Source organism: Anguilla rostrata, chromosome 15 (assembly GCF_018555375.3).
Source record: "Anguilla rostrata isolate EN2019 chromosome 15, ASM1855537v3, whole genome shotgun sequence".
Lineage (NCBI taxonomy): Eukaryota > Metazoa > Chordata > Actinopteri > Anguilliformes > Anguillidae > Anguilla > Anguilla rostrata.
In genome coordinates, this window is record NC_057947.1 from 12,347,180 (window position 1) to 12,368,961 (window position 21,782).

General features: G+C 42.7%; 2 protein-coding genes across 2 annotated transcripts; both read right to left on the reverse strand.

The window, feature by feature from the left end:
* Positions 1 to 615: 615 nt before the first annotated feature.
* olig1 (oligodendrocyte transcription factor 1) lies at positions 616 to 3,018 on the reverse strand. Its single transcript, XM_064310798.1, has one exon. It carries the CDS (start codon positions 2,116 to 2,118, stop codon positions 1,411 to 1,413), a length of 708 nt encoding a protein of 235 aa, XP_064166868.1. The 5' UTR covers positions 2,119 to 3,018; the 3' UTR covers positions 616 to 1,410.
* A 14,702-nt stretch (positions 3,019 to 17,720) lies between these two features.
* olig2 (oligodendrocyte lineage transcription factor 2) lies at positions 17,721 to 20,142 on the reverse strand. The gene is made up of 2 exons (XM_064311291.1): positions 19,901 to 20,142; positions 17,721 to 19,529 (listed from the first exon to the last, which is right to left on the reverse strand). The coding sequence occupies exon 2, from the start codon at positions 19,498 to 19,500 to the stop codon at positions 18,694 to 18,696; it is 807 nt and encodes a 268-aa protein (XP_064167361.1). The 5' UTR covers positions 19,501 to 19,529; positions 19,901 to 20,142; the 3' UTR covers positions 17,721 to 18,693.
* Positions 20,143 to 21,782: the final 1,640 nt, after the last annotated feature.

The window sequence follows — 21,782 nt, forward strand, 5'->3', positions numbered from 1 at the left end:
TAATAACGCGCACCTCTCTCTTTGTCCTCACCGATAGGCAACATATTCTCTCCTTTAAAGCCAGGCTTGCCTTTCACATGTCTCGCCTTGTAATCCCCTTATTCCAAGATAGCAATTATTTTGAGTATTTTATTATTATTATTATTCATGCAGCTCTTTCCGAAGGGGCTGATTGCCGCTGCTTTCGTCCTCGGACCCGATCCGCGGTTTTCTCGCTTTGGGTGGGGGTAAGAGTTTCTGCCCTGGACCCCATTCAGGGGGACAGATTTTCTGGGCGTTTGAGCGTATTGTGAAGTGCGGGTAATGAGAACCAGCAAGCCCTTTAGCACAGAGAGAAACATTAAGAATCTGATTAAAGATGGTGAAGAAGAGAGAGGAAAAGGGAAGAATGGCTTGTTAGGCCAGGGGAGTAATTACACACGCGGGTTTTGATCTTTTCCTTGCTGGGGCATGAATGGATGGCGAGATGGGGCTAAAGTACAAAATAAAAAAGGACTGTTTCACTATTTTATATTTTTGTACAGCTTCTCCAATTTTTCAGGAAGTATAACTACATGAGTAATTATATCCACCCTCCCAAACAACTGACCAAATACCCATTCAAACGCCCACACACACACCCACACACTCACACACACACACGCACACACACACACACACACACACACACACACACACACATACATATACATTCACACACACCGGCTTGTTCAGTTCAATCGCTTGCTGTATGGACATAATTGTACAATTTTCAAATTGTATTTCTTCAGAAAAAAAAATACCAGTGACATCAATCATATTGGGTTCAGTGAATAATTTAAGGCTAGTGTTACATTATGTTAGATTTTACTGTAGTGTATGTCTAAAGGCAGCTGTAACTATAAATCATGTCATTCTAATTTTTTTAAAGGCAATATAGAATCTCTGAATGTACAAAATACTACCTTAAATCAATGTCTAACCTCTATAGCACAGATCACACTTTTAAAAATATATTTAGTTTTGCATTGTGCTGAACATAAGTGTGAGCATGCTGTCCTGTACAAGACTGGAACCTTCAAATTGATGACCTACGAAAGACTCAGTGCTAATTATTGTACTGTTATTGTTATTGTTAATTTTGAGGGCCATGCATATGAATATACAAACATACATATATACATTTTCCTCACAAGGCCATAATAATCACAAATTTTATTCCTGTATTAATTCTCAAAGTGTGAACTCACCTTTAAAATTTTACTTCAGCTGTTGCTGAAATGAAAACGGCTATTTATTTTCAGCTAAAAACTTTCAGAACTGGTTAGTGAAATGGAGGCTGAAGTCCGTCATACAGAGCCATGCACATAAGAGTCCAAGAGGTTCTAAGGAACAAGTCATTTCAGAAGAGTCCAAATGGGGGGGGTGCCGTTATTTGGGGAACCGAGATACAGGGCCATTGTGGGTGAATCGGGGGAGCCTGCAGACCCCGCAGGAGCAAAGCTGGCCTCCGGGAGCACCCCCCCCTGCCGTGCCCCACTGGAGGGGGGGCAGCAGGGGCTCTTCGGTGGGGCCGGGCAGCAGGGGGCACTTGGTGGGGGTAAGGAGGGAGTCGGAGGCCAGGAGCAGCTGGCTGGGGGTGAAGAAGGGCCAGCTCCCCGTGAGCAGGAGCCTGGGTCCGGGCGTGGCCCCCACGCCCACGCTCACCTCCCCCAGCAGCCTGCGCATCTCCTGCAGTGACGAGCTCAGCAGCAGGATGTAGTTGCGCGCCAGGATGAGGGTGGAGATCTTGGAGAGCCTACGGCCGGGCGGGGCCCCGGGCAGGGCGGCGTGGGCGTGGCTCTGCGAGGCAGGGGAGGAGTACGGCACCATCACCTCCCTCAGCGCGTCCATGGCGACGTTCAGGTCCTGCATCCTCCTCCTCTCCCGGGTGTTGATCTTCCTCCTCAGCTCCTGCTGTTCCATGGGGCTCAGCTCTCTGTGGGGTTTCCCCCCGATCCTCAGTGGCCCCCTGCTGCTCCCGTGCTGGCCCGTGGGGTACCCCTCGCCCCCCGGGTCCTCCAGCTCCCCCCTGCCCTGGTCCTGTCGAGAGGGGAGCTGGCTCGAGTCCCCGATGTTTGGGATGGTCTGGCTACTCATGGGCGGTTCTGCAGGAATCAGTCTGGAGATGTGTCCGGCAGTCTTCTGCAGGATCACGCACACAGCAAACGCACCACGCCAGGATATCCTGTAGCAAAGGACTGTGGGTAGTCTGACTTGCACATCCACCCAAGGCACGGGCTGAAGTTCTGTAAGTCCTATAAGTGAGCAAAGAGCCGGTGCGTTCCTAAACTAAGTGCCATCTTCCCACAGATGCTCCAAGTTAGCGTCTGACAGGTTCTTTAATTGTTAAAATCACAGCAGCGCTTTGCAGAGTAGACTTGTGAGAGAGAAAAAACAAAAACAAAAAACAGTCACATGAAGAGGTCTCCACAGTATGGCTGTTAATGCTTCTTTTGTTCCTGTCTCCCTCTTGCAGGCTTTGATTGGAGAGATGGCTGGTCCTGTGCTCTTATGAGATGCAGAGAGGGAGCAATGTGGCATTTCTTCCCAGATGGATCTCAGCAGAGATATTTAAGGTGAAAGCTCCTCCCCAGGTCCAAGAATTGACTGATGTCCACTCCCCAACCCCAGCGCACATACGCATGCAAGTGTGCGTACACACCGACATACAGATGCACACACACACACACACACACCTAAGAGAAGGCCTTTGTAATGGATTTTCTGTAGGGTCCTCCCTTTGTGGTCAGTCTTTCCTGCAGTATTTTGAGCTGAACTTCCACATTTCCCTTTCTTGATACCTGAAAAATAAATCAACCTGTAATCTATGTGCTACACAAGAATTCTAATATCTGATCCAAGCCAAAGCAAGTCAAAAAGTCCAGCATACAAAAATAAGGTAATCTTGCGTAAGACTCCTTTGTCTAAAGCTACTGTAAAAATGATTTGCTCTGCTTGCAGAGTTCCTCATTAGTTCCCCAAATTAACAGTAATTCTAAGCCTTTCTGGTCTGAGACAGGGCTCAGGAGTATTTGGGTTCCATGTGGTGAGTGTGCTTGGGGGTGTGGTTGAAGCCAAAAGGGGAGGGGATTGTGTGCCTCTAGAGAGTAAACTGTAGCTGAATGTTGATAAAGTGGAAGCCAATCAAGGCATAATGAACACCCAAGGATCAATATTTTTGGTTGAGCAAGTGCTCTCTGATTGGGGATAGATAGAATTTTCTCAGCTTTTCACATTTTGCCATTGGTCTTAAAATGATCATCTGGGTTTATACTTGCCTACAGTACCTCCAGCTTGCATGTACAGGAAAGGAAGATATAGACAATATCAATATACACACTGCTACATAATATCTATAGAACATCATCAAATGTCCACCTACTAGTCTGCTGTTTCAAATTCCATAAAACGTTTACCATCCATGGAGACCAACTGCAGATGAAACATAAAACTAAGTGCTACAGGACCGATTGAGGTCCTTCAGCGAGAGGGCTGTCAAAATGTTACTTTGTGTTTGGAAAGGTATTGTCAAACTTCAGATCACTTACTGGCAGAAAAATCATTGTCACGCACAGATAAATCAAGCTGTCTCTCTACAGCATTCCCTTAAAATCAACAGATCATCACTTGCCACATTTCAATTCTAATTGAAGTACCACCATTGTTTATTGTGGGCATTCAATAGTTGAAGAAATGAAGATATACAACCGGCAAGCATACTTTTTTGTATAAACCTTTTCGTAGCTGGGTTTAATGCATTCTTTTCTTAAAGGGGGAGAGTTTTTAAATTTCAGTAGTATAAAACGTTCTGTCAAACAGTGTGTGCTCTACTGGCTTTGGAAAGAATGGGAAAAGAAAGGAGTTTAGATCAGTGAAAGCTTAGGGGCGGCTGGAGGCGGCAGAGAAGCCGGTGGCTGTACTGAGAGAGGGAAAAAAACCTCAAACTCAGATGTTCCATTTACGAGCTTTAACAAACAGACCTGGAACCGGGCCTCAGTGTCTCTGGGACTCTGAGCTCTCCCTCTCTCTCCGAGAGAAAGACGGGGACAGGGGGAGGGCTGTCCAAAACAGAAAGCGAAGTGTTTACGGTGAAAGCTGGGCAGGATGAAGGAGAAATCTTTTTTCCTCTTTTTTCAACCTCTGAGAGAAAAGTTGCGGCACAAAGCCGGGCGGCGCGGGGCGGCCCTGCCAGCGGCCCGGTGTGGTCCGGCTGCGGCGGTGCCCGGCGCTGAATGGAACAGGAAAGGGGCCGCAATGAAAGGCTGGCCGGATGGCCCGGCAGCTGCCGAGAACAGAGCGCGGACGCGGCCGTCCTGGGGCCAGGATGTGTGTGCGAGACGCGCCACTTCCAGCTCCTGTCCCGCGCTGAAAAGGGCCGCCCGTGATAGATTAGTGAGAACGGGGGCGAGGGCGTGCGGGGCGGGGGTGCAGGAGGAGGGAGGGGGGAGGGAGGGCTCCTTTAAAAAAAGCCGGTGATGGTTTTCGCTTGTCTGTGGCTGTGGGTCTGTGTATGTGTGAGTAAAAGGGACACCTGCACTGATGGGGGTGGGGGGCAGGGGTGGGGGAGTGCAGGGAGGAGCGAGGTTAAAGAGGAAACTCAGAGTCCACATAAAAGTCAGAGCAACAGCCTTTCTATAGTGAAACCCCACCACCCCCCTCAAAAAAGAGGAAAAAAAAGCTGGGTCAAGTTTGTAGGCTTGGTGTTATAAAGATATTTCTCACCAGGAAACAAGAAATCCAGCTCTCTCTCTGCCTTCCTTGCTTCCTCCTTCCCTCCCTCTCTCCCACCTGAGATGAGCTTGCAGCAGCAGTACTGATGCTTCACTGTGAGAGAGAGAATGGGGAGGTTGACAGTCCCTGCGGTTTTCTCTGGATTCACACATTCATCCACTCAAAATCCATCCATCTCAGACTCTAGTCTTTTCCATCCATCCATCTCAGACTCTAGTCTTTTCCATCCATCCATCTCAGACTCTAGTCTTTTCCATCCATCCATTTCAGACTCAGTTCCGTCTCAGCCAGGCCTGGCCTTGGTCACTGTTCTGATGCACAGAGCCACACCAGTCATCTTTCACTTTGTTTCCTCAAAGATGAATAATCCACCAAAAGAACATCTTTGTGACCAAAAGAGATCAACATCAGACTGAACCAAGACACGAAAGTATCTCAGCCTTTTCTCATGATAAATATACAGTGTCATTGAAATCTCAGTTCAGACTCACTGAGTTCTCTGCAGTATCTTTTGAATGGTTTATCAATCTACTCAGTAAAATCGCAATTATTCAAGAGAAAAAAATATATTTTATAATTTTTGTATAATTTTAAGGAACAATTTACAAGATGTTGATTCCATTTGTCTATTTCTTATTTATGATGTGAGCATGTCACATTGTTTTTTGTTTTCTTGATGCATTGCTACAAGTGCTCAGATTTTATGAGATTCTGTTTAAATTCTTTGAACAAGCCAGTAATCAGATACCCAGTTTATCTTCTGAGAAAGGAATAGTGCACTGCGAAACAAAGTGGATGGATATGCTTTCCCCCTGGGCTGACAGAGTTCTCCCAGACTCCAAGTTCACTGTCAACTATTTATAAGAAACGGATCCATTTGAGCAAATTCTGTAATATTTACAGATATATGTGAATTGATTGTGCCTTCACCAAATACAGTTAATTTTGTTTTACTTAAATTCAATGATACTGTAGTTTATTAATATCAAACTAGCTATTTATAAATTTCAATTCCCTTCCAACTGTATTAAGTAGCTTCTCTACTTCTCCTCCACATACCATGAGACATATAACTTTTAAAATAACAAAACGATGGGAGTTTTTTATTGTCCCAAAGACTATACCATGTACTGTATCTGTTGCAACTATGCAAGACTTCATTGTTTTAATTTGTTGTCTCAAGTATGGAAAGTCAAGGTCTCTGCTTCTTGGGAAATTAAAATAAGTCAGTTCTGCAAAGATAAGTGGTGTAAATGTCCAGAACTTTGTCTCAAGAGGCCTCTGTTCTTTGTAAGGTCAAAAGTAAATTGGAAACCAAAGCAGGCTGTTGTGTTGTTTTCAATATTCATAAACAGCACTTTCTCCACACAATTGTCTTAAATACAATGGGCATAAAATTTGACCAACTGCTAGTCCTTGACCAGACACCTTGAGGCAATATTGCCCAAAGACATTTTCTGTTTAAAATGTGCATAAACAAACTAATGAGAAATTAACAGATGCAAACGGCTATATTCTCCTGAGGCGGCAGGTGCTACGGCAACAATACAAATGTAAGAAGCGAGTTAAAGGGTTAAAGGCGAGAGAAATGCTGCTCTCGTTTGTGCCCCAAACTCCTAATTCAGCCTTTGAGAGATGACAGTCAGTTTCCTCGAACGATATGAGAAGATTACAAGCTGTTAATAAGGTGGAACCAATCGCTGAAGGATGACCATTATCCTTCACAGCATCCTTGGGGAGCTGCCGCCTGCAAGAGGGGCCGTTTGGGCTGTATTGTGGTTTGGGGAGGGGGGGTGGGGGGTGACCTCATGGGCGTTTTGTTAAAAGCCGGATGAGACCCCCCGTGCTGTGTCTGTGCATGCTAGCTTTGTCACACTCGTTTACAGCTTGAGATCTGTTTCCACACACAATCAGTACGTTCGCTCAGCGCACGGTACCACATAACAGACTTTCACATGAAGGGTCGGTTATATGATGCAGCCTATGGAAATTAACCAAAGTCATTTTTTTATGCTGGACAGGGGGAGAGACAAGCACAGTCTAAAGCTGGTTTAGAGTTATTCAGCCTGTTTAAAGCTACTTTAGAATAATATGGCTGGTCTAAAGCTGTTTTTAAAAGATACATCCAGTCTAAAACTGATTTAGAATGGTAAGGCTGGTCTAAAGCTGGTTTATAGTAATAAAGCCAGTCTAAAGCTAATTTACAGTGATATGGTTGGTCAAAAGCTGGTTTAGAAGGTAAGTCCAGTCTAAGGCTGGTTTAGAATAACAAGGTCAGTCTAAAGCTAATTTAGCAAATATCTGTGTTCACCACTTTTCTTTGTGTATTTCATGAGCTATGGACAACATCCTAACAATAGTAAAGGTTGACATTGAATGGTATAAAATACATTGAATACGCCGCATGAACGTACTGGTGATGGAACCACAGGAGCAGCACTCTGCTCTGAGATCTCCTCTCAGGTCCAGGCGTGTGATTGGCTGGGCTGTTCAGGCGGGGGATCCTGAAGGGTGTCCCCCGACAGCTGCCGTCGCATGGAGCCCTTCGACAGAGCAGAACATCGCCACACCTCTCAGCACACCTCGCAAATGCGATTAGGCCTCTGCTCTCTGGCCCCCTCCAACCTGGTCACACCCCTCCCCAGACGCCCCGGGCCCAAATCTGTGCTCCGCTCTGATTCAATTGTTTGGCACGGGGGCAGAGCGAGGGCAGTATCAGATTGCAGGGCGGGACGGTGCCCCATATGGTTTTACCGCACAGTCAGAAGTGCCACTGTCACCTAACAATGGTACCAAACATTAGAAGGGATATTGTAGGAACCTTCTCTACTCAAATCAGCACCCGCACCTTGCTAAACCCCTATTTATAATGTGCTTTACAGCTGGGCCAGGTATACTCTGATTTATCCAGGAAAGTGGAAAGAGGACTGAATAAGCAGGAGGATAATATCACTCCTCTCCAGTGTGCTTAAACATTCATCGCTCTGTTCCTGTGCTCTGCTCTGAGTCATCCCCATGTGCAGGTACTACATGCACACTCTTTTTTATCATTTCAATCCTTCTGTTGGTAACTGGCCAACTATGTCCATTTCTGTGGCCTGCAGTCAAACAATGCTGCCCTTAAATGCAGGCATTGCACCTATTCTTCTCAAACTCCATTTGGCAAGTTTGTTTTAGTGATGGCTGAACTCACCAAACTGTGTGAAGAACAACAAAACATATGCTTGATTTTATTGTTCTTCAAAGATAATTAGATATGGTGATGGAACAGCCTATTTTTCTGATTAAGGAATGATTGGATAAGTTGATTGCTGAACTGTACCATGTTCTCTACACTGGCAGTATTGGTTCCATTAGCCTTTATGATTAATTCTGCTGAATTGTTTGATTAATATAATAGGGTAAGGCATCCCTGTGTCAGTGCAAGCAGTGATTTTGGGGAAGGAGTGGTTGATGATGGGAGCCCTGCTGCTCTGCACTGGCACTCACAGGGATTATCCCAGGGGAGGGCCTGGAGGGATTGGGTCAATGGGCCCCCACATGACCTGGTGGAGGGGCACCTCGTACTCCACCTGTTCAATGGAGACAGCCATGTTAACACCCTGCACCCTGTATCAACTCTAGCTGCACCCATTCTAACACACTGCACCTGGTCTTTACCATGATTTTCACAACTCTACCTCTGGTCACCCCTGTCCTCTCTCTCTCACACACACACGCAAAAACACACCTACACACACAGATACACTCACACACAAACACGCACACACATACCCTATACAATGAGTTTATCCTTAAGCTGTATCTTTCCTTGTCCTAAAGATACAGAAATTTAAACCTGTAAAATTTCAATGCTGATGAAAAAGCAGAAGGTAGACGTGCAGGCAGATGGATTTGAGTGAGACTACGCAGAGTGAATGAGCCTGAGGGTGAATGTGCACTGGATGTGTCCATGGGACCAAGTCTAATGCAGTGCTGTTAGACCCGTGTGTTACGCACTGCGAGGGGGCTCAGGAGCAGGCTGGGGGTGGAGGCTGAGGTGCAGCTGTCATCTGAGGATGGTTCAGGGTTAAGATGGATGAGGCGTCGATGGGGCTTCCCTTTCCTCCTTTCACTGCTGCCCTTGTGTCCCCGTGTCTCTGGGCAGATTCATTACGCCATTTATCTTCACTTGTTGGAGATGTCCTGACAAACTCAGGAGAGTCAATCCTGCATCAGCTCTGAGTTGGGTCTGTCTCCTGGAAAGGCAGACACCCTGAATTCCCTTTACACTATGGACTAAATCAATCAAATCCTAACAAGATATTTCACTGAATACAAAATGGTAGCTTTACTTTCGGGATTTGGGCACATCTTCCTGTCAAATCTGCCCCCCCCCCCATACTTCGCGACACAACCTTGACAGTGGGATGTCTTGTATTGTCAGAGAGAACATCTGCCATTAGCAACTGTTTATCTCTCTTTCCTTCGCAGTTATTCATTTCTCCTTTTTGGGGGGTGTTTCCTCATCCATCATATCCTATGACCCATTTATATCCCTGTTTCCCCCCTCATACACACCCCTGCTCAACCCTTTTAGACCCCCAGACCCCAAACACACGCCCCAGACCTTGACTATGAAGTTTGGCCCACAGCTGATGCTATTGGGAAGTAGCAGATCCATCACTGTCGGCTTACGGGCCGTGAGGTGGGGGGATTACAACTGCTCTGAGCCCCATACCACCCAGATCTGAGAGGAAAGGTTCAGTCCCTGTTTACTACACCACGCTGTACATACACACACACACACACACACACACATGCCTACACACACACACACCCACAAGCACAAACACACACACACATAAACACAAACACGCACACACACATGCGCACACACATACACACATGCACACATAAACGCACACATAAACGCACACACACACACACACACATGCACACTTCAGAATTCATTCTGATGCTGCTATCTGTAGTTACATCACTGAAGACATGTGAGCCAGTGCCTGTGGCAGCCATACATGCCCAAACCATAACACCCCCGCCACCAGGTTGCATAGATGAGGGAGGGTGCTTTGGATCTCGGCCATTTCCTTTTGGCCTCCACATTTTGCTTTTGCCATCACTCTGATACAAGTAAATCTCATATATCCACAAGACCTGCTGGCTCTTTGGGCACTTCTTAGCCACATGTAACCTGGCCATCCTGTTATTTCTGCAAACTAGTCGTTTGCATCTTGCAGTGTAGCCTCTAAAGTTATGTTTGTGAAATCTTCAGCGGACAGCAGTCGCTGACACATCCACGTCTGCCTCCTGAAGAGCGTCTCTGATCTGTCGGACAGATGTTTGGGGGTTTTTTCTTCATTATGGTGAGAATTCTTCAGTTATCAAGCATAGAGGTCTCCCTTGGCCTACCAGACCCTTTGAGATTACTGAGCTCACCAGTGCTTTGTTCTTAATGATGTTCCACACAGTTGATTTTGGTAAGCCTAAGGTTTGGCCTATGTCTCTGACTGTTTTCATTCAGCCTCATAATGGCTTCCTTCACTTTCATTGGCACAACTCTGATCCTCATGTTGATGAACGGCAATAACAGACTCCAAAGGCAATCAAAAGCCCAGAATCAATACTAGATACTGAAAGTTCTCTTATACCTGCACTAAGGAAGTAACAGAACACAATTGACTAATCTGAAACACCTGTGAAGCCATTTTTTGAAGCATTATGGTGCCCTGAAATGGAGGGCCTGTGTATAAAAAGTGCTGCAATTTCTACATGGTGAAACCAAAATGCATAAAAATACCCCAAATATCCTTTAATAAAAGCTAAGAATCTGCACTTAAACCACATGTGAATTGTTTGAATACAAATCTAAAATTGTGCCAAATCAAGAAAACATTTTTTATTTGTCCTAATGGTTATGGAGCTCACTGAGTACACACTCAGTGTGTGAGTGTGTGTGTGTGTGTGTGTACACTCTGTCTCACACTCACACACATTCACACACACACTCAGTCTCCCTCACTCTCTTTATCTCTCTCACAAACACATGCACCCACTCATTCTCTCTCTCTCTCTCTCTCACACACACACACACACACACAAACACAGATGAAGTGGGTGGGGGGTGTTTTAGGGGCAACTCATCTGGTCACTTCCCCTGAGAGGGGGACAGATGATTGGCTCTTTATTCAGCGGTGTGCGGAGAGCAGAGGATGCTCCCCACCCCCTCGGCCCGCTCCCCCATCGCGCTCCGCCGAAGCCGCTCTGGCTCTCGCTGTGCCATTGATACCCAGTTGATAAACTCCCAGGATCACTTTGAAGTTAAATCCCATCTTCAGCACACCCTCTTTCATTAGCCCGCCACTAGCGCTAACCCACCCATGAATATCCAAAGGTTCGCTTGCTCCGCGGGATTATCCCACTCCCCTTTCTGAAAAGCAGCTTTGCGGAGGATTCATCCACAGAAAACACTCAATAGAGATCCTTTCACTCTCATCCTCTCTCTGTCTCTCCTTCTTTCCCTCTCTGTCTCCCACCCTCTTTTCCTCTCTTCTTCCCCCTTCTCTCTGTGTTTCTTCGTAAACACATTGATCCACCCTTCCAGAAGGTTCCTTTGCTTAGCGTGCTGGATAGTTCACTGGGTCCCACCCCACTTTCAGAAGCACTATTGCACCACATGGCAACCCTCTACGTATATATATTTTTTCAAAAATGTTGTTTTCTGTTAGGAATAATACAAGTACATCCCAGAATAATCTAATTTAACAACTGGTATTATAGCTGTCCCGATGGCTTTCGATACAGGGACAGCTCACTACTTTACTTCTGCCTCAAAGAAGCAATGGACCGAACTGCATGGCCTTCACACATACACTGTATCAATGAGGCTCCGTTAAGATCCTTTCAGCTGTCAATCACTGCAGATTATGGTATGCTTGCTTTATCAGTTCAGCTCTTCTGCTCCTTGGTCATCCACTGTTTCCCATAATCCACTCTGGCAAAGAAAAGAAAAACAATAGGACTACTACAAGTTATTAACTGCCAATACTGGAAGTTAGAAAACTCTCATAACCTGTCAGCCATTTTACAACACTTTAGCATGTTTAATACAATTAATATTACATATATAAAACAGCCATGACCAGCATGGTGTCTAGCTGACTGTCTGAGACAATGGTGATTGAAAGTGAGTGAGAATACAGTTTTTTTCCATTTATTCCACAGAGACAGCGTCCTAAGATGTGGCCTTAATGTCATTTGGGGATTCCCTGGTCCCCCAATACATCAGTGCATCTCTGAATTAAAACGGGGTTCTTTGTGCGAAGCTGCTACAATCACACTCTTTTATGTGTATTCTTTCACTTTTTGCTGTCTCCGTTTGTGTTTACCATTACCTTTGATGCATTTCTTCAGGTCTTTACCCATAATCCCTTTAGCTAACACAACATGGAGCGTCTGTGTGAATGGGCCTACATCTGTGCTGTGTTTGGGAGGTTTAATTCTGCTGTAAGTTGGTGTCAGACCAGCGTCCCTGCCACCCCCTAAGACACGCCATGAATATTCAGTTGTCAACAGCTGAATGTGGAGCTGGGAGCGGAGGATCTCTCTAATTCCAAGCCAAATGCCGCTCATCCCCAATGCTGCTTTCTGCGCACTGCATGCAGGAGGACCCAGGGACTGTGATCGTAGCAGATGCTCTAAATAACTCCAGATGTGCAGCTTTTAATAAGCCAGCTGTCAATCATACATTAGGGGAGGAGCTGGAGGCCTGGTGTGGCTCACAAAGCCATCGATTCTCAGTGAAATCCCACTGCTTGATTCTTTGCTGCAATACGCCCCCTGAATGTAGTTATGGATATATGCACCAGTGCAGTTCTGGACCCTTTTTGTGATGTAAAACAGCAGGTCTGTTAATGGGCCAGTTTGGTTACATCCAGTCTGTGATTGTGATTGTGTGCATGTGCATGTGTATGTGTGTGCATGCAAGATAGGGGACCACCATTGTATTATACTTGGTCTTACCCCTTCACCCTTAATTCATTTTCATAAGTTGCATCTAACTGAATGGTCATACTGAACTCTGAAAACTGTTAAGAATACAGAGCCAAGTATCTGGTGGTTCTGTAGAATCTGTGGCATGACCTAATGAGGTAGATTGAGGGGAGTGCAATTCAGACTGAAATGTTGTACTCTGTGATGTGACAACTTTATGAAGAGAAGGAAGGGTGGAATAATCCAGCAGATGTCGGCAGAGGAACAGAAGGTATTTCCAGGCCAACCCTGCTGGGTGTCAGATTGCCATTCTACCTTGTGGCTCCCCTCACCCAAAAACCAGCCTGCACGTTTGGCCTGATTCATGGAGAAGAGATTATAGTCATTACCACTAAGTCATGACTACACCAGAGCCTCCACACTTTTATGCTTGCATGTATGCCTGCTCACTGTGTGCATTTGTTAGTAATTTTGTCTGTATGCTTGTATTTTATTTCTGCATCTGTACGTGTGTGTCTCTCACTCTTTCTATCCGTCCCTCTCTCTCTTCCTTTATTCCCACCTCTAGTTTTTCTCCCTCCCTGTGTGTCTGCATCTTTCCTAAAATGCTATTTCTCCAGCTTCCTGTTCATTACCCCATTTATACAATGGGAGTTTGTCCCCTTCTGCCCTTCACACCTGTTACTGTGATTCTACTCTGCTCTCTGGGGGGATCTGGGAACTGAGAAGGCTGGGGATGCAGGGGGTATGACTTATCAAACAGTCAGGGAAGAAACAGTGCCCTGGACATCTCTGCCTTTCTCTCTCCCTCCCTCCCTCTTTCTTTCCTTCCCTTTCTCTTCCTCTATCTCCTTCCTTTTCTCCCTCCCTCTCCCCCTCTCCTTCTCTCTCCATGTCTCTTTCTCCCTTGCTCTCTCTGACTCACTCCAGATGCCAGGGTGCTAATTATGGTCCCTGGTGGATACTGAGGGCATTTTCTAAAGCCTTAGACAGACACACCCACCTGCATGCTCCTGTAGCTAATCCTGCACGCCAGTTCTCTTTAATCTCATTTACAACGCTGGGAATTGCTATTAGTTTTGTTTTCTGATTGCAAAATATGTGCCACAATACAGGAGCTGTTTTAGTTCAGTACACTATAGCTCTGTCTCCACTTCACCTCTCTGTCTCTGTCTGTCTCTCTCTCTTTCTCTTTCTCTTTCTCTTTCTCCCTCCCTCACTCTCTCCACATCTTGTGAACTGTAGACACATAGCCTTCCCTCCTTTGGCCTTTCTCAATCGCTGAGTCTGTACTTGAGATACGCAATGAGTGTGCAGCTCACGATTTAGGATGATAGAATAGTTTGGAACAAGATCAAAATTCAACATTATTTCATACCTTTCTGTGCATATTGTGGAAGCTTTTTAAATGAGCATAGTCACTGCCATGCTAAAACTCCCTGACCCTAACCTACACCCTAACCCTCCACTCTATTATTTAGAGGGTGTTCAAGGGTAGATTGATGATAAATAGAGGCGGATCTGTGCTGAACCCCCCAACCCATGATTTACTTCTCACAGTTCTGTAAGTTATTGCAAATTACAGCTGTTTTGGGTGGAGACCATCTCTGTTAGTCTTATATTCATCTAAAAAAATACAATTTGTCTAATTGAGAGAGATTGATTGGTTGCTCTTTTTGAATGAGTATTTTAGTGATACTGAAGCTAAGTTCAAATGACAGCGAGAGAAGAATGAGCTCAATCAAATTAATTTTAAATATTTTAACTCTACAGTGCTTGCTCAGGTATTAATTATCACGAACATCGTCTCGCATTAATATTTTAGTGGCTGCATTGAAGATAATATTTAAATAAATGTGCTGTGTTTGTGTGTGTGTGTGTGTGTCTGTGTGAATGCACTTGTGTTTGTGTGTTGTGGATGGATGTTCATGGCAGGTGTGACTTATACAAATAGTTGCAGGGAAGAAAATTAATAAATATACATGGTCAGAGTTTGGATTTTTAAATGTTTTCAGTAATTTCTGTCGTTGATAATAACAGATGATGCATATTGTACTTATTTCTAATATTCCCTTTAATTTTTTCGTTCCAAATTTGACCTTAATAATCAAACACAATGTTCCCTACGTTATCAGCGGTGGACAGCATATATGCATGGTATCCTGAAAGAAGACTCGTATTGAAATACTTCACTGAATAATATGAGAGTCTTGCCGTGTATCTGCAGTAAAAATTCCAGTTTTTTGTGTATGTGTATCTAAATTCCTTAGTCTACATTTTTTATGTAAGTGCACCAGAATTAGTTACGACATTGTTTTTAGGACATAATTCCCTGATCTAAGTTTTACTGCATTTCTCGCAGAATTCCGTGGCCTGTGTTGTATTTGTGGTCTGATGATTATTGCCCTCAGTTCTTTTCGTCCGCTGCTTTGCCTTTAAAATTTACGTTATCTTTACAACTTGATGAATGCTATTTTTTGTTAGGAACGTACTTTTATTTGTTTATTTTATTCACATGTTTATGATTTACTCAATCAACTGAATTGTCAATGTGGAGTTGCCTGTTTTTTTTTTAAATGTTTTATCCCAGATTCAGTTAACCTTTGCAAGGTTTTGCCGATTGAGTTGCCACACTAATCAGTGAGCCTACAAAATGCTTACAATGAACTATAAGCAATGAGAAAATAGTCACATATCATTATATAAACGAATAATCCGTAAACTGATAAGATATTGTCAACTGAACTTTCCATCCCGTTCAGCACCAAATGACGGAACAGCACCTTTCACCATGCAGCCTCGGTCGGGTAGTTTTTGTAGGTCCGTAGGTCCGGAGCACAATCTGTTCGTGCGTTAACGGCAATTGCGACCAGTCGACCACCGCTGAATCTTTATCGGCGGGCGGACTTCTTCATTTAGTAATTTTGCAGTGTGTGAGCCACTAAAGAACTTAACAGTCCTTTAAAGATACACATGCATAATTTATTTATTTATTTATTTATTTCAAATTCAGATTCTGTTTTTGAACTTTTAATCGATATAGACATGGATATATAATTCTATATCATGTATAGGCCCATGCCTATTCCAATGTTCGCTATAATATTTTTTTTTGAACTGGGTCTGCCACTAAGCCTTAAGCCTACCAACCGAAATTTCATTTATGATTAAAAAAATTGAGACCTATAAACAAATCCTACTTCTGTTCTGTAGTAGCAGTGTAGCCTATGTAGCGCGTTATTTAACATGTCCTCCTTTATTTCGTTTGCATTATAGACACCGTGAATTCAAGACGTAGCCTATTAAAAATTAAAGATGAAATATATTTTCACTGGTGCGTCATTTACAAAAAAATACATGTTTAATTATGTCTTTAGAATGCCCTCATTGGCTTTAATAAAAAAAAACTGCTTTCACAATGAGAAAAAGAACAATAATTATAATAGAACCTACTGACCAGAATTAAGAAATAAACAGAATGAAATAAGATACATTAATATCTTATATAATATAGGCTATAGACTATATTTACACAATATACATAAATATAGACTATAGGCCTATCGTTGAGAACGCATCTGCATTTATCGCACATGTAGCCTACATAAAACCTTCTGTGGAACTTTTAAGTAAATTATCAATATTGCTGTTAACAGAGAAATGATTGAAAATACATTCTTTCCCTCATATTTTAGGTGACCCCATACACGGTATTGTGTTTTAAGCGCCGCTGTTTTCTTATTCTTTGTGAATCTGTAAGTTTCACCAGATATTAAGTTTCTCGGGAGCATCTTAATAGCAAAATCTAAAGTCCCTATATGAACCCACTCTGTTTAGAATCTATAGTGGTACTAATCCGTGCAGAGAATTAGATTCTGCCATTGTTTTTTAGTTTCAAGTGAATAACAATGTAGCCTACTCGCACGAAAACCTATTCAAACTCATGTCAGTAATTTGTCTCGTGGTGGATTTGCTCAGCAGTAGTTCCTGTACTATCTCAAACCGCTTTCTGTCCTAAATTAGGCTATATATTCTATTTTGTGCTCAAATTTTTCAGACTCTTATCGCAACTGTAAAACAGTATTCGTTTAAAGAACCATTGCTTTGTAATGGAGAAGACAGTCTCAGCAAACGCTGATCGGCAAACATCAAAATCGGTAGATGCCAGGGTAAAGTCAACATCTAACCGATCTAATTATATGTCGTAATATTTAATCTTCAAATAAGGTCTAATCTGATTAATTGAAAGTTCGCTAGGTCAGTTTCTGTGTTTAGGTGCAGGCTATGAATGCATGAAACAAGGCAATGAATTTGTGTTATTAAATTATTTGATCACGTAGGACTTTATGTGTCAAAACTAATAAATATAATGAGACCAAGTAGTCGACGCTCACCTTATTAACATATGTAATCCCTATCGAAAGACAACACATTTAGGTATGCACACATGCTATTTAAAAGGACATATAGGCCTAATATCCTAATATATAAGGTATATTTTAACCTTTATATTAAATAATGGTTCGCATACTATTTGTAATTAGTAATAAAAAAAAGAAAAAACTGTTAAAAGAAAGAAAATAAAAATTTAAAAAACTTAGCCCAAAGGCAAAAATAAATAACATGACGTATCAGACAAAATGAATAAATAAATTTGGCTTGAATTTCGGACTGGAACTGGGGATGATGATAATAACAATAATAATAATAATAATAATAATAATAATAATAATAATAATAATAATAATAATAAAAACATGTGCTACAGCATCAAAAACAGGTATTTAGGTCTAATTTAAAAAATGGTGGTTTTTAATTAAACTTAATCAATTCAGTTGTAGCTTTTTTGTAATGCATCTTTTTTAGTTGGAAATTAACTTCAATGCCATATAAACATGGCCTCAAGTCAATGTTTTATGTTATTAGGTAAATAGGCCCATGTGTGTAAAAGACCAGAATGAAACAAAAGTTAGACCATTAGTTAGATTTTTATTTACATTTAAAATCCCAACATCTCACTCATTCGTTTAAAATTCCAGCGAAATAAGTAAATAAATATCATTTAACACTTTTATACAAAAATAAAGAGGCAATCGTTCTTTTCATCAGGCAGTGACAGTAGCATGCTTGTGGAAAACACTATCAAATGGAAGAGTGGGTAAACTCCATACAGGCAGTGGCTGTGGATTAGCTCGGAAGACATTAAATAAACATTCGTGGGGACATGGGGAGACACAGGACAGAATGTGCAGAGCGCTTGCGATACAGCTAGCGTGACATCAGTGAGTTGGACGGCGAGTTGAGAAGCATAACTAAGATAAAAGATCGAAAAAATCACCAGAAACACATCAACAGTGGCCGTTCTAATAGATAATCTCCCATACTAAATAAGCAGAATTCTGGCTCTAAATATTTACACAGCAGACATAACCGTTTCAGTCATGTTATTGGGGAGGGAAGTTTTGTTCCTTCCATTTTTGGATTACCAGTCGCTAAACACAATCGAATCCAACTAGAATATCACTTTATATCATTTTAAAAAAATTGTTATCCGAACCATATGAGATTCTATCAAGATGAAATATGCACAAAGTAATTTACAAATAAGCGAGTACATCAAACAGTAAATGCTCACGCGGCCTAATATATTATTTCAGTGGTTGATGCCGTGATTCAGTCGGGCTAAATATTCCATGTTTGATGTTGCATAAGGTCATTGAAATTGAAAAATATATATAATAAAATATATAAAACAATACAGTTTCTTTTCCCTTGACAGTACATAATAATTGAACAAAACAATTAGAGAGAAAAGGGAACACCAGACTTCTGCAAACTAAGCCAGCTAAATTGTTAGAAAGTTCTACATCAGGCGTATCACCTAAACAAAGGGATACAAGGCAGTTCGTTTTTTTCCTCTATCTCTCGTTTACAGTAAATTTTTTGGAGTTATTTGGAGTCAGTGGCGAGCCTCGGGATGCTGACCGCGCTCATGCCAGAGACGTGTGGAGGAGGCGCCTGGCACATGCTGCACGGGCAGGGCATCCCTGCGCCCCAGTGTTGGAAACTGCTGCCCAGAGGACCCGCGCTCGCGGAGGGCGCTTTCAGCAGTCCGTGGTGAGGTCTGACCGAAGTGACGGCTGAAATACCGGGCGCAGAAAGAGAAGCGGTAGACACTGCCGGTGGGAGGAGCGGGTGGTGAACCGGGTGAGATGCGTGGGAAACGGCAGGGTGACCCGGCAAAGGACCAGTGTGTGACAGGGTCCCACACGCTGATGGGTGGAACCCGCTGTGGTGACCGCCTCCGTAGATCTCACTGACCAGGCGCTTCATTTCTTCCAGAGAATTACTGAGCATCAATATATAGTTTCTGGCCAGAAGGAGAGTGGCAATTTTGGAGAGCTTGCGCACCGAGGGGCCGTGAGCGTAGGGCATCACTTCTCGTAACCCGTCCATTGCGATATTAAGATCGTGCATCCTCTTCCTCTCCCGACTGTTGATCTTCAACCTCATCGACTGAAGTTCGTTCTCTGATAGAAGCTTTCGGTCCTTCTTTGAAAGCATTTTCAGAGTGAGCCCGTCCTCATCATTGCTGGAAAGACTCCGCAGGTCAGTGCTCAGCTCCGGTGGAGAGTCGCTTTGCGTGGAGGAGACGGCGCCCGAGAAGCCACCTGTCTTTCTCACTGTAGACATAAAAATATCTTCCACCTCTGGGGAAGATGGCCTGCTGGACACTCGACTGGTATCGGAGTCCATGGTCTTCACTTCAATGTGCACAACTTGTCCTATGGGAGAACAGATATATCTTAGTAAAGTAGAGCTGCCGTTTTTTATTTATTCCATAATTTAAATATAGGCTAATCTGAGGTGTTTTTTTTTCATGCGTTTTTTCATTTTTCCTAAATACAAGTGTATATAATTCATAAACCAGCAAAAATGAAAAGTTTCTACAAAGTATTCCTATATTCATAGAGGATAAAAGCGGAAATGTGCCAGAGACAACGATGTAAAAGTAATAATAATAAATGAAATTATATATTATATATTTGGTTTAAATATTCAAGCAATGAAACATGCCATTTGTTCCCGTGTCCTAAATTTCTTCGGTTTAAACTAATGTTTAACAAATTCATAAACAAAACCACGCTATACTTACCGAGAGCGAGAGCGCAGCACAGAGCAGAGGAAGTGTCACTCACAACTCGGCTTGTTATTCCAAATCAGTACTGACGGCCTATTGCAACCTTGGGCATGGCGACAGGTTTTTATAGCGGGCTCGACAATGAGGGGGCAAGTCTGAGGGAAATTGTTATTGTCTTTCATACTGCCAGCAAGGGACCAATAAGCTTCCTGCTAACGAGTAGAGTAGGGGGAGCGTGGAGGGGTGGTGAGGGGTCTCCAAATCTGATGTCATTACAAAAAAAAAAAAAAAAAAGAACAGGCTCAATTAAATCAGACACACTCAAGCAGTGGAATATGATCGAAAAAGACGGAAAACTGCAATATAAAAGCAGGTTCATAGACATGCTGCCAGCCTATAATTAGCAATGCAGTCAAATAAAACATATTGGCGGAGACTACGACTCATTTTCCGCAATAAACATAAATCAACAGCAGTTTAAATTTTAAATAGGTACATCTACGCTTATTACGGAACAGTCGCGCAGGCAATCGATATCCTATAATGAAACGGAGAAATGTAAGTGTGAGATTTATATTATTAAACCTGCCCCCGCCAAAGTCTTGGGAGGCTAAAGTTAGAGCGGCTGCACTAAATGAAACGCGCTCGTGTGTTAAATTCACAGAGCGTCCTCAGTACAGCATCTGTTCCGCCTACTACAATTCAAAACTTGAACGTAATTTGTCTGCGCAAGCGTGACATTACATTGACAAGTAGGAATTAATGATTGAAAATAATATTCGTTTGTGAACAATCAAATGAAAAGGCGGTATGATTTTTCAAATCTATAGCCTAATCCAAATTTCTGAATCCATTAGTTTGGACCATTAAAAGGGAACTGAGAGTCTAAGTATACCCGTCTCTTCTCTGGTCCGTAACTAATTATTGCAATTTGAAGATCTGTTGAAGAAGATTAGAGTAGGCTACAGAAAATGTGGTGCTTTCTGGTGCAATATGTTCCGCGCACGTTTTCTGTCCCCGACACACACACAGCGCGCGCCTAGTTAATGCACTGATTGCAGGTTTAGTTAACGCTGCGCTTATTGTTTTAACCCGGCGACCCCTCCTGCGTCTAACAGCTGACGGCGTTGTTCCTTAATTCAGCCGTTAAAGTGTGTTTAAAACGTTAATAAACGAAGCGTGCAAAATTGTTCTTTAACGGTTATGATCCGTAACATTTCAATTAGTCAAATCTGCAGTCACAACAGTGCACGGTCTATCAGCGACACTGCGAGGTAGGGGTGGGCGTTAAAGAGAACACAAATTATTTGCTATTACTCCAATACTATAAACAATCATTCTGCTCAATTATCATTGGTTTGTCTATTTTTGAAACGGTAGGCTAACTGATGTAATAACGCTGTCATATGGTTGCAACACACTACCATTTCCAGCAACTGCTAATACAATATCACTACTACTACTACTACTACTACTACTACTACTACTACTACTAATAATAATAATAATAATAATAATAATGGTGTTATTATTATTATTATTATTATGAAGAAGAAGAACAACAACAACATCAAAAATTACCATTATTGCTGTCACCACCATCATTTTCTTTTTAAAAAGTAATTTATTATTATGCGTGGATATACAGCATATATGGTGCAATAGCAATGTGGGAAAAACAGTTTTTTTGGGGATAATATACACACGTCTTAGTGATTATTCAAATGCTGTTTTCTGGAGCATAATACTGTTTACTTTTTTACACTAAAGGTAAATCCGTTATACTCCATTAACATGGATGATTTGACTGTGTATGGAACTATCTAAATGGTTCCAATTGTGCTTAACTTTTTAGGCATAATTATCACGTGCCTAACACGCAAGCATACTACTCTGT